We start from the raw sequence: 12063 nt of genomic DNA on the forward strand, positions 1-12063 counted from the left end.
CAGTTTTTCATCTGTCAATGTTGACAATCTTTCCTCTCTTAGCTCATCTTAGGAGTCTCAACCCTCCTGAAAACACTTGATTCATCTGAAAACTCTTGATTTGTAGTGACAGCATTCCCATCAATTTGCTAAATTTCAGACACCCAAACACAGTCGTTCTTCCCTGTCCTACAGCGTCATTGTGAGTCAGAACTGATTTCTTGGCAGTGGGAACATATCATATACCTGACTGGAGGAGGGGATCTTGGGAGTCTGAGAGCACACTCACTTCCTAGTTCCTCTTTCTTGATGTAGTAAGATCCTCCTGTCCCACGTATAAGATAGCTCATTTTGTACCCAGCAAGATGGCAATATTTGCTTATGCACCCATTTGTCTTCAGTGATCCGTTCAATACCTCGTGATCATACAGGCTGATATGTTGTTCCCTGTGGGCTTTGTTGCTTCTGAGCTAGATGGTCGCTTGTTTACCTTCAAGCTTTGGCAAAGAAAGCTGATGGTGCGCGGCTATCAAAAAGTATAGCATCTGGGGTCTTAAAGGCTTGAAGGTAATCAAGCGGCCATCAAGCTCAGAAGCAACAAAGCCCACATGGAAGAAGCACACCAGCCTATGCAACCACGAGGTGTCAAAGGGATGAGGTATAAGGCATCATCAGAACAAAAAATCTTACCATAGTGAATGATGGGGGGAGTGCAGAGTGGAGACCCAAAGCCCATTAGTAGGCCACTGGAGATCCCCTTGCAGAGGGGTTTGGGGGAGGAGATGAGCCAGTCAGGGTGCGATGTAACAATGATGAAAAATACAACTTTCCTCTAGTTCCTAAATGTTTCCTCCCTACTCCCACTACCATGACTAGAATTCGACCTTGCAGGTCTGGCTAGACCAGAGGATGTACGCTGGTACAGATAGGAACTGAAAATACAGGGAATCCAGGGCGGATGAGCCCTGAGGGACCAGTGGTGTGAGTGGTGAGACAGGGAGGGTAGAGGGAGAGTGGGTAATAAAGAGGGAACCGATTGCAGGGAACTATATGGGACCGCCTCCCTTCACCGACTGCTGCTCTTCTCACGCCGTGACAGGTGTTCCAACCCCTTGTGGCCTGCGTTCACGATTCTGCTCCGCCAGTGTCCTCATTGCTGTTTCCTCCTCCCCATCCTGCCAGCCTCCAGCGCAGCTGCTGCCACCGCGCAGAGATCACCAGACTCAGTGCTTCACGGGGAAGGAAATCGGTGACCCGCTTAGCTCAGGTAGAGCCTGCGTGTTTGCTTATCTCTGTCACAAAGTACAGTAGTTTCACGAGAACATGTGTCCAGGGCTTTGCCACTGTCCAGAATGTGAGATTTTTTGAAGGTCACAGTTCACAAGGTCTTGAGAGAGTTTGGGTGAGAAGCAGGCCAGGCAGGGTTGTGATTCAGACTCTAACAAGTGGCCTCTTATGATATGCCCGCAGTCTCTCCTGGCATCAGAGGAGCTGCCCCCTGCCTATGGGCAGTCCGCCTGGGGCGCTGGCGATCTAGGCCCTTTCCTCCGCTCACGCCTTCTGGACCAGCATTTCCCAGCATTTGTAGAAGAGGTGGAGAAGGAAATTAGAAGCAGTACTAATTTGTGTTTCTCTGGCGCAAGTTTTTATCTTGGTGATTGTTGGTGGAGTTGGTTTTCATCGGCCCAGCTGGTTCATTGTCGTCAGGAACCTCGTCGGGCCGCTTCCTCTTCTCATACACAATGGTGATCACCACAAGGGTGATGATTTCGGCCAGGATGCCCAAGAAAGGCCAGAGCGGGGCCAGGTGGCTTCGTACTCTGAGGATGGTGACCACGGAGTCGAAGCCAATGGAGTTGGTGGCATTACACAAGTACTCGCCAGGGTCTTCTGTGATGTGGAGGTTCACAGTGTTCAGCTCAGTGTAATTTTCCTTGTTGATGGTAAAAAAGCAGCCAGAGGCATTATTAATGGCTGAGGATGGACAACAGAAAAGTGGGTGAGGGGAGACGGCGGATAGGGCAAGATATGACAAAATAACAATTTATAAACTATCAAGGGCTCATGAGGGAGGGGGGAGCGGGGAGGGAGGGGAAAAATGAGGACCTAATGCCGGAGGTTGAAGTGGAGAGAAAATGTTTTGAGAATGATTAGGGCAATGAATGTACAAATGCGCTTTACACAGTTGATGTGTGTATAGATTGTGATAAGAGTTTTATGAGCCCCTAATAAAATGATTTTTTTGAAAGATTAAAAAAAAGAGTTGTATGAGCCCCCAATAAAATGATTTTTTTAAATGAAAAAAAAAGATGGCAAAATCGACCAAACACTGTATAAGAATGCCAAGATGTTTCCATGACAATTAACCCTGCTAACAAGCACTCACAACTGATTCATATAATTCTATCAGCATTTTCCACCACCTTCTCTTACCCACACCCAGCAGTGAAAGAGAAGTACACTAAAAATTCATGGTCCCACCCAGCCATTAGATGGAAGTTACGAAGACTACAACCATAAATAAATCACTACAATACAGTAAGGTAGTGGTTCAGCTCCTTGAGGAGCATTACCATACTGAACATGGGAGGTGAGCACAAATATTAATAAAGGAGCACAGAAAGGATAATGGTAACCATTCTGCTTGTGATGGTCGAGCACATCTTCGAGCACTGAGAGAAGTATCAGAAGCAAGGAGAACTGCAAAGGGCTTATTTTAGAAAACACTCCTATTTCGGAAGAAGAAAGAGGTACAAGCAGGAGTGGAACAGGAACAACATTCCAGAATTTGGAAGGTAAGCAATGTAGTTACTCACAGACAGTAGAACACTTTTTATAAGGAACAAAATCAAAACTAGTATGTTAAGCTTGAAATTGTATTGTTTTTAACATGAAATGTATATTGATATTATTTGAGAGGCTAAATTACAAGGAGAACCTAGTCAAGTGGAGAAATCCCTCCCCCCTCGCTACCACCATTTAGCAGTTGAAAAACTGCTCTTGAAAAGCCACCCACATAGTGTGCCACACTACTGCCATGGCTAATCTCGGCAGCCACCCTACTGCCAAAAGTGCAGAAGTCCCTAATGGTTTGATAGCTTTTTCTATACAAAATCCTAAACACAAATATGAAAGTACTTCACTATGTAAATTTAGACTTCCTTATTCATGAGAGATATGAGAAAGAACTAGAAAAAGAGTAGGATGTGAAGAAGAAAAGACAAATTGAGGGTAATAGAAAGCTTTTCAGTGCATCTTGTAAATAAATGAAGAACAAATCCATTTTGTTTTCTGAAATACTTATTCTCGAACAGCTCAGTAACCTGGGGGCCTGGGAGAAGATGTGCCTCATGCCAGGCTCATCATCATCATCACCTCAGTACCATCGTCTCCTGCTTCTCCTCCTCCTCTTCTCCTAATCAGGGTCATCATCATCATCACCACTACCTGTATTATTAACCACGTGCCAAAGCTATGCCAATACTGTATGTGGATTGTTCCACAGCTCTGCAAGATCAAGATACTGAGAAGTTATTCTATCCCTATTTTATCTGACAACTCTGATTCCAGTCTGTGAAATCACTACATGGAAAAAGAGTCAACACTTAAGAGGAAAAAATTAACTTTGGTTGGTTCTGATTCAAGGAATATGCTGAAATACAATAACACAACTATTTAGCTTGGTAATTGGACTTTTAGTCAAACAAGACAAATTATAAAGATCAATATCTTCATCCTCATCACCAGCAACTTTATACGACTAAAAAGAAAAGTCAAGTCTGAAGAATGAAGGAAACATAAGAAATATTTGATCCCCTGAAGTAGATTTTAGTTAATGTTCTTCAGAGGATAAGCAAACAATTAAACAAAAATGTTCAAATAAAAGAAAATACTATTTTATTGGAACTACTTCTTTAAGAACCTCCTAATTTCTAGTAGAAGATATATGTTTTAAACAACAAATTTGATTAATTTGTTGCCTAAAGTGGTAGAAGTTAAAAGTTTATGTCTTTGAAACTTTGTTCTTAATAACCTCCTCCTGTCTTATGTAACAGGCTTAAAACAATTATATCGCAACACTGTGTTTCTGCCCTGCTGTGCTAACTTCACCCCAACAGAAGAAATGTCTTTGAAGTGGAGCTTTATAATGAGCTGGAAAAGCGAAAACTAAGAACATAGAAGAGGAAGAATCTTCCCGACAATATTTATCTAGAGGAGAGTTGGGTTTTTTGTTTTTATGTAGGCAATAAGAGGTATACAATCCAGTCGACACCAAAGGTAGAAGTTATCTCAGGACATTCAAAGAGAATTACAAGGAAACCCAACTCTTGTCACTTTGCTCTGCACAAGTTAATATAACAGAAAGCAAACAAAAATAGTAAGACTGAGATATTTGAAAGTATATTTGATGGAGATAGTTAAAAATATAGTTAAAGAATAAAATGATATTTTAATAATGTCATTGAACAATTGCAGACCAAAATCATGGTAATCAAGCCTAGCCTTGTCCCTACAAACATATTAACCAAGAGGGGACTCAATTGAATATTGTGGTCCAAGAACCATACACACACACACACACACACAACTCACACCCAAAGATAACCAAAGAAAAATATCTTACCAATAATAGAAATAGCAACATAAATTTCCATAATTCACACATCTCATCAATAAAAATAAACAGTGGTATACAAAGGCCAGATGCTTCAGTAACATCTACTATGTGGGTTCTGTGAGTCAGAATTGATTCAACATCAGTAAGTTTTGTTTTGATTTTGTTCTCTGATCAAATTGAGAGAAAGGCCAGCCTAAGAAATGTATCAGAGCTTACCTTGTTAACACCCAATTTGTAGAAGACGATGGAGGAAAGTGGGAGCCCGTAATCTACCTGCAGAGGATCTATTTGTATTAAGCCTCTGGAAGATCCCCTCTGGCCATGGTCCAGGGATTTAGATAGCTGTTCTAGCAGACATAGATTACTGCAAACTTGATTATGGGGATGGGACTTCAGTAGAACGTGATACTTAGTCAATTGACCTCACTCTTGACCCAAACTGAATTTAAATATTTCTCTCTTGCGCCTCAACAGATAGTGTCTCTCTGGCTTATTTTAATATTTCTGGTGGCCTTTTCTTTTGTGTTTTTTAATTTTTGGTTTAAATTTTATTGGGGTCTCTTACAGCTCTTATCACAATCCATACATATATCCATTGTGTCAAGCACATCTGTACATAAGTTGCCATCATTCTTTTCAAAACATTTTCTTTCTACTTGAGCCCTTGGTATCAGCTCATTTTATCCCCCCCCCCCCATAAACCCTTACTAATTCTTTTTCTTTTTTTTTTTTTTTTCATGTCTTACACCTACCACTCTCTCCCTCACCCACTTTTCTGTTGTCTGTCCCTCTGGGAGGAAGCCATAAACTGATCATTGCGATCAGGTCCCCATTTCTCCCCCATCCCTTCCCTTACCCTCCTAGTTTTGCTACTTCCCTTATTGTTCCTGAGGGGGTTATCTGTACTGGATTCTCTGTCTTGTGAGCTCTTATTTGTACCAGTGTACATATTCTGGTCTAGTCAGAATTGTAAGGTAGAATTAGGGTCATGATAGTGGGGGGAAGGAGGGAGCATAAAAGAACTAAAGGAAAGTGGTGTGTTTGGTCAGTGCTGTACTCATCCTGACTGACTCATCTTTTCTTGTGGCCCTTCTGACAGGGGGTGTGCGATTGACTACTGATGGGCTTTGGGTCTCCACTCTGCCCGCCCCTTCATTCACATCGATATGATTTTGTTTTGTTTTGTGTCTTTGATGCCTGATACCTGATCCCATTGATAGCTCATGATCACACAGGCTGGTGTGCTTCTACCATGTGGGCTTTGTTGCGTCTCAGCTGGATGGCCGTTTGTTTATCTTCAAGCCTTTAAGACCCCAGATGCTATGTCTTTCGATACCCGGGCACCATCAGCTTTCTTCACCACATTTGCTTATGCACCCATTTTGTCTTCAGCAATTGTATCAGGGAAGGTGAGCATCACAGAGTGCCAGCTTAGTAGAACAAAGTGTTCCTGTGTTGAAGGAGTGCTTGAGTTGAGGTCCAATGTCCATCTGCTGCCGTAGTACTTTATAAATAAATACATGGGGGACCACACCATTCCCCTATCATTATATATAAATGCATTTACATATATACAGGCCTGTATTTAAACTTCTATAAATGTCCTTTTCCTCCCATTTCTTTCCTCTATTTCTTTTTACTTTCCCCTTGTCCCACTATCATGTTTGGCCTTCATTCAGGTTTTGGTAATTCCTCTCAGCTACATTGCCCTTGATCAAGACTTACCAAGCATCTTATGCCCTCTTCTCCATCTATTTTAGATCACTTGTTCTTCCTTTATCCCTGGGTTTGTTGGCATCGCCCTTCCTTTCCCCCAGCCCCCTCTTTCCCTTGTCCCCCAGAACTGTTGGTCCCATTGTTCTCTCCTTTGGACTGTTCATCCCATCAATCTTGTCCAGAAAGACATGCAGAGACAATAATATGTGCAAAAACAAAGTAGAAAGCTAAACATAACAACAAAAGAAAACAAAAAACAAAACCACAACCACTAAAACAAAAAAATACAAAACCAACAGCAAAAAAAGAAAAGCCCTCAAACACCTTCATGAGTGTTTTCCAGTAGAGTCCACTGGGATGCCATGCCCTGGCTCCAAAGTCCACCTTTGGCATTCCTTGGGGACATAATTGCCTTGCTGCCCCTGCTGCTCTGCTGCACACCCTTAGTGATTCACCAAGAGGCGGCAGGTCGCATCAGCACATCTCCTGGACCAGGTCTCCAGTGCTGTGCTCCACAGAGCTATGGGTCAGTGAGAGACGGCTTGTCTCGTGTTGGGGCTGGCCCTGTGATCCTCTCTGTGCACTGGCTGCTCTGAGTCGGAATATTGTCCTTAAGTTTTGCTCTTTACTTTTATCTTTATTACATTTTAATTTTTTTCTTTCTGCTTCATGTTGTGTTTTCTTGCTTCTGTTTGGTTTCCGAGTACAGGAAGCACAGGAGTGGAGGCATAAAGACAATAGCTGATTCAATGGTTTGTTGTGGATCTGGGGAGGGGAGGAATTGAGGAGCAAATAATGAATGTGGGAAGTGAGGTGCACTAGAACTGATTGTGATGATGCACACGCAACTCTTTTTAAAAATGACTTAACTATGGAAATGTATGATATGTAAATTTTATATCAATAAAACTATACGGAGGGTGGGGAGGACGACCAACCTGAGGTTTACCAAATGCAAAGAAGTTAGCCTGGAGTGTAAGTGGGTGGGAATTCAGCTTGAATCAACATTCAAAGTGATGAATTAGGCATTGAGAGAGAAGTTGCAATGCCAAGAGAGACTTTAGAAAGTTTAATAAAAGTTGACAAAGTAGCATGCTGCAGCAGTCCCTCCCAGCTTGTATTTGTTGTCGGTGATTTACCACATGCAACATGCTGGTGCCGGTGAGAAGAGTTTGATGCTGCTGGAGCTCACTTTGAATCCTAAAATGGATTGAGTTGTGTCCCCTCAAAAATATGTGTGCTTGAGACTTGGTGCCTATGAAATGCAATCTTTGAAGATGTTATCACTTAGGTTAATCTGAAGCCGTGCTGCCTAATCTCATCTGAGTGATGTCCTGTACAAGAGGAGAAGAGACAGAGATAGAGGAGACTGGACCATGGGATGAGGGAGCTACCACTGCTGGCGACTGCTGCTGCTGCTGCTGCTGCTGCAAGCCATGAACTGTATGGCTAACAGATGCTGCGACATGAAAAGAGGTCTTCATTGAAAGAAAACATTGGCCTCCTGACACCCTGAATTTGGATTACTAGCCTCCAGAAGTGTTACATAATAAAATCGCGTTGCTTAAAGCCACCCACTTTGTGCACTTGACTGTGGCAGCCCTAGGAAACAAATGCAGGCAACCACTGAGAACACTTGGCATTCCCATCAGAATGAAGTTTTCGGCCTTACAAATGCCTTGGGTGGCAGTGTTCCGCTTCCCCTCCCAGACAACTCCAATCAAATATGAAAAAAGAAATTAAACTAAATTAAGCATACATATGTATTTTCTTGGTCTCTGACTCTCAAAGTTTTAAAGAGGGTCCCCGCATTTCTCAGATAAGAATCATTCAATTCTTAATAGTGAATAAATATACATCTCTGTAAAAATAAACGGATGAGGGAAATGCTAAACGAGTCTAAATCTGTCTAAATTTACTTAAACATGTAGACTGAAATGAAGCATCACAGCTAATTTCCACTTGCAAAACAGCCTTCTTGAGACAAATAGGCAAAACCTTAAAAACCTCTACTTTCACTATGTAGGAAATTGTAAAGGGTAGTATATCTAAAATATACACAAGGAGAATTTGCTTCCAGATGGAAATTATGTTTCCAAATATTCAGCAGTGGTGGCAGTGAGAAGCAGATGGGTTGCTACAGAAAGCAGAGAGATGATGTAGTCTACCCAAGGAATAGGTACAGAATTGAGAAGGAAAGGTGAAGGGAGCCATGTAGTAAGTACAAATTGCATGGCAAGTTTGAAGACTCATCCTGGGGTTCCCTTGTGTTTATCATAAGAATTCCACAGCAATGATTTGGGAGAGAAAAGTCTTCCATAGAAGCTGGAGGAGAAACAGCAATGAAAATCTAAATGAAGGTGAGTCACTGAGCTAAAAGAATTCTGAGTTTAGATTAAAAAGTGTTACTTGAATGCTAGACGAAATTAATGAGAAATCAAAAAAATAAAAACACAAGCTTTGATGATTACAAGAATAGAGAGAAAATTAAACAAGCTAAAGTCATTCCTGCAGAAAAGCAAACCCAAAAAGAAAAAATTCGATTGAAGCCATAATTTCCTTTTGCAGTTCTATGGGTCAAAAACAAACTGTTCAGTATCTATAAAGTCGCGATCACTGCTGACTTGGATTCAATGACATGTCCTGTGAAGCTGTCATTCATGATTGGAGGCAGTAAAGATATTCTTACATCCAAGAACTAAGAAAATATCCCTCACAAACAGCTATTTTTTTAAATGAGATATTCAAGATGAACTTTAGAATAAGTCAAAATTAGGAGATTGTTGGTAATCAACATAATCTGTAATCATTAAATTATTTTAAAATTAATAATTAATGTAGCCATATAGCAACAGCGAAGCCTTCTGAGCACACACACACATGACGTGTGCTCATCGACTAATGTAATGGTTGGAGGTTAAGCCCACTCAGAGGCGTGGTGACCTGTGCCCTTACATAGCACAGCCAAGAAGCCCCTTTGGAGCACCTCTAATGCCTGACACACGAAGTCACCAAGACACAGAATAGATTCCATGGGGATGGGCTTGTTTGTTTTTATTACAACCACCACCACAAAGAAATTGTCTAAATAAATAGTATTTAACATAAAAAGGAGCCCTTCACATCAGTTGTTAAGGTACTCAGCTACTAACTAAAAGGTAGGTGGTTCAGACCCAATAGCTGTTTCACGAGCTAAAGATGTGGCAGTCTGCTCCCACAAAGATTACAGCCTTGGGACCCCTATGAAGCTGTGCCTCTCTGTCCCACAGGGTCACTATGGGTCAAAATCAAGTCCACATAAGGGAGGTGTGTTTGGGTTAATATAAAAAAAGAAGATGAAGCAATAAAGAAAAGAGAGGATGGAAGAAAAGAAGAAAGGAGAACAGTAAGGATGGGAAAAAGAAAGGAAGAAAAGAACATTGCTCTCGTATGTTAAATGTTGTTGTTGTTGTTGCTCCTGCTGCTGCTGTTAGGTGCAACGTTGGTCTGGGTGGACTAGAGAAACAAATCCACCAAAACTCATATGTCTATAAGAGAGAGTTTTATATAAAGGGTAAGTGTACATTCAGAAAGCATCCCAACCAGTGCTGTCCAAGCCCACAAGTCCAACACTAGCTCATATGTCTGACACTGATCTACAAAGTCCTCCTCCATCTCATAAAACACATGCAATGATGCTTCGGAGCAAAGCTGAGTCAGTGAACATGTAAGCATCTCAGCACTGGCAGGTGTCTCCACACGGCTGCTCCAGCACCCAGGGCTGCATCGGGGTAGGTCCATGTGGCTTCTCCTTGGGAATGTCTTGCAGGAAGTGAGCCTTGCCAGCTGAAGCAGGGGACTGGCTAAGGCAGCTGCACCCTGGTCCAACGATCAGAAAGCAAGAGCCCCGAGAACTCGAGAACTCGAAAGGCGAGGCTCACTGAGCCATTTATCCCTCTGCCCTTCAGCTAACCCCACATGTGTTTATCGGCCAGGTTGGCACAATAAACCTTCACTATCTCAGGTGCCATTAAGTTAGTTCCAACTAATAGTGACCCTTGTGCAACAGAAGGAAACACTGCCCAGGCTTGTGCCATCCTCACAAGCATCATGTTTGAGCCCACGGTTATACCCACTGTGTCCATCCCGGTCCTTGAGCATCTTCCTCTCTACTTTACCTAGCGGAATGTCTTTCCCCAGGAGCCTGTCTCTTCTAATAGCATGTCCAAAGTAGGTGGGACACAATCTCCCCATCCTCTAAGTCCTCCGTGTTAAATAGGAGTAGTTTCGTTACATAAATGCTTACGTTTAAAGTAATTTCTAGTTTTGTGTGTGTGAGGTTTTATGACAATAATATAAAAAGTAGCTACAATAGCTAAAACAATCTAAAAATAGTAAGAGCAATGAAACAATATACCAATGTGACCAGTACACACAAATGGCCAGTAAAGATAAAAGAAAAAATTCTTTTCCAACTTTTCACAGATAAAGTCTTTAGACATAAATATTTAAGGAAGGGAAGACAGTGGATTTACCATGGCACCAGTACTGTAGCATTTAGCCTTTTGTAAACTTTCACCTTTCAATGCGCCCTGGTGGTGTAATGGCCAAAGCACTGCTCTGTTAAACACACGGTATGTTACTCAAACCCACCAGCTGCTCCAGGGGAGAAAATTCGGGGCTTGCTACCATCGAGATGTACAGTCTCAGAGGGTCACTTATGAGACTGAATCAATTTGAAGGCAGTAAGTGTGGGTGGGCACCTCATACTATGATTAAGCCTACAGCCACATGTATTGAATATGTTTCACCCCATTGTTTTGATCATTCTCAACACATTTCCCCCACTCATTGTGTTACGTTTCTGGAGTGGGTTACACCTCAGTTCTCTGCTTCACAAGCTGCAAGAATCCACACCCAATTCACGTTGTGTGATCCAAGAGTTTTTGTGAAGGACAGGGAAAGTTCCAGGTTTTATAGTCTCAAAGGATACACACTATTTCTGGAAAGCAGAAGCTGCACTGGGGTTCACAACTGGGCACCCCACCACGTGGAAAAGTACGCCCACAAGTGCGGAACTGGGGAATCCCCAAAGGCCAAAAGGCCAAGTGCGGATGGACCCCAGAGTAGGCCCCAAGCGGGCCCTGAGGAGGCATGCAGTCCATAAAACACACCCTGCGCACTAGAGGTCCTCCTTCCAGCATGCCCCTGAGCAAGGGAAGAGCAAATCAGTCTGGCAGCAGGCCAAGAGGGGGTGCCAACGGAGCGTGCAGGGCTGTTTCCTGCCTTTATTCTATCCTGTCCCGTGGCTGGAAGAGGCATGGTTGAAGGTATTGGTTGACCCCATGGGCTGAGTTCAGGCCCAGCTCTGCAATGTAGCTAAGTTAGGTGTGCCCCAGGTACTGGTTTTACCTGGGCCTAGGGGTCCTAGTCTGTGCATGCTCAGTTTGGCTTTTCCCATAGGTGTCCAAAGGCTGCTTGATTTCTCTCCAACCCCTGTATATGGGTCTTTGCAGGCATTGGGGGGACAACACCTCTTGTCCCTAAATCTAGCTAACTAATAGTTGTGGATCCCATGCTTTATATTCATTCCTGATTCCCCACATACCTTCAGCGGTTCAAAAGAAATGGAGCGTTAGGTTTGGGGATGATTTCCTCCTTCCTGATTCTCTACACTGAAAAATATCACACAGAGAAGCATTATTGTAAATCCAAACAAGCTTTGATGAGTGAAAAGGAAGTTTGGGGCAGTACACTGTCTCCGGACATCA

At 42.6% G+C, this 12063-nt stretch overlaps 1 protein-coding gene across 1 annotated transcript; it reads right to left on the minus strand.

Annotated features, from left to right (window-relative positions):
• Positions 1–1597: 1597 nt before the first annotated feature.
• Positions 1598–10546, minus strand: LOC101663343 (neuroplastin-like). The gene is made up of 3 exons (XM_045284520.1): positions 10471–10546; positions 2553–2708; positions 1598–1953 (listed from the first exon to the last, which is right to left on the minus strand). The coding sequence occupies exons 1-3, from the start codon at positions 10544–10546 to the stop codon at positions 1598–1600; spliced, it is 588 nt and encodes a 195-aa protein (XP_045140455.1).
• Between the last annotated feature and the right edge of the window lie 1517 nt (positions 10547–12063).

Source organism: Echinops telfairi, unplaced genomic scaffold, assembly GCF_000313985.2.
Source record: "Echinops telfairi isolate 266 unplaced genomic scaffold, ASM31398v2 ScPeMD7_7469;HRSCAF=8507_0, whole genome shotgun sequence".
Taxonomy (NCBI): Eukaryota; Metazoa; Chordata; class Mammalia; order Afrosoricida; family Tenrecidae; genus Echinops; species Echinops telfairi.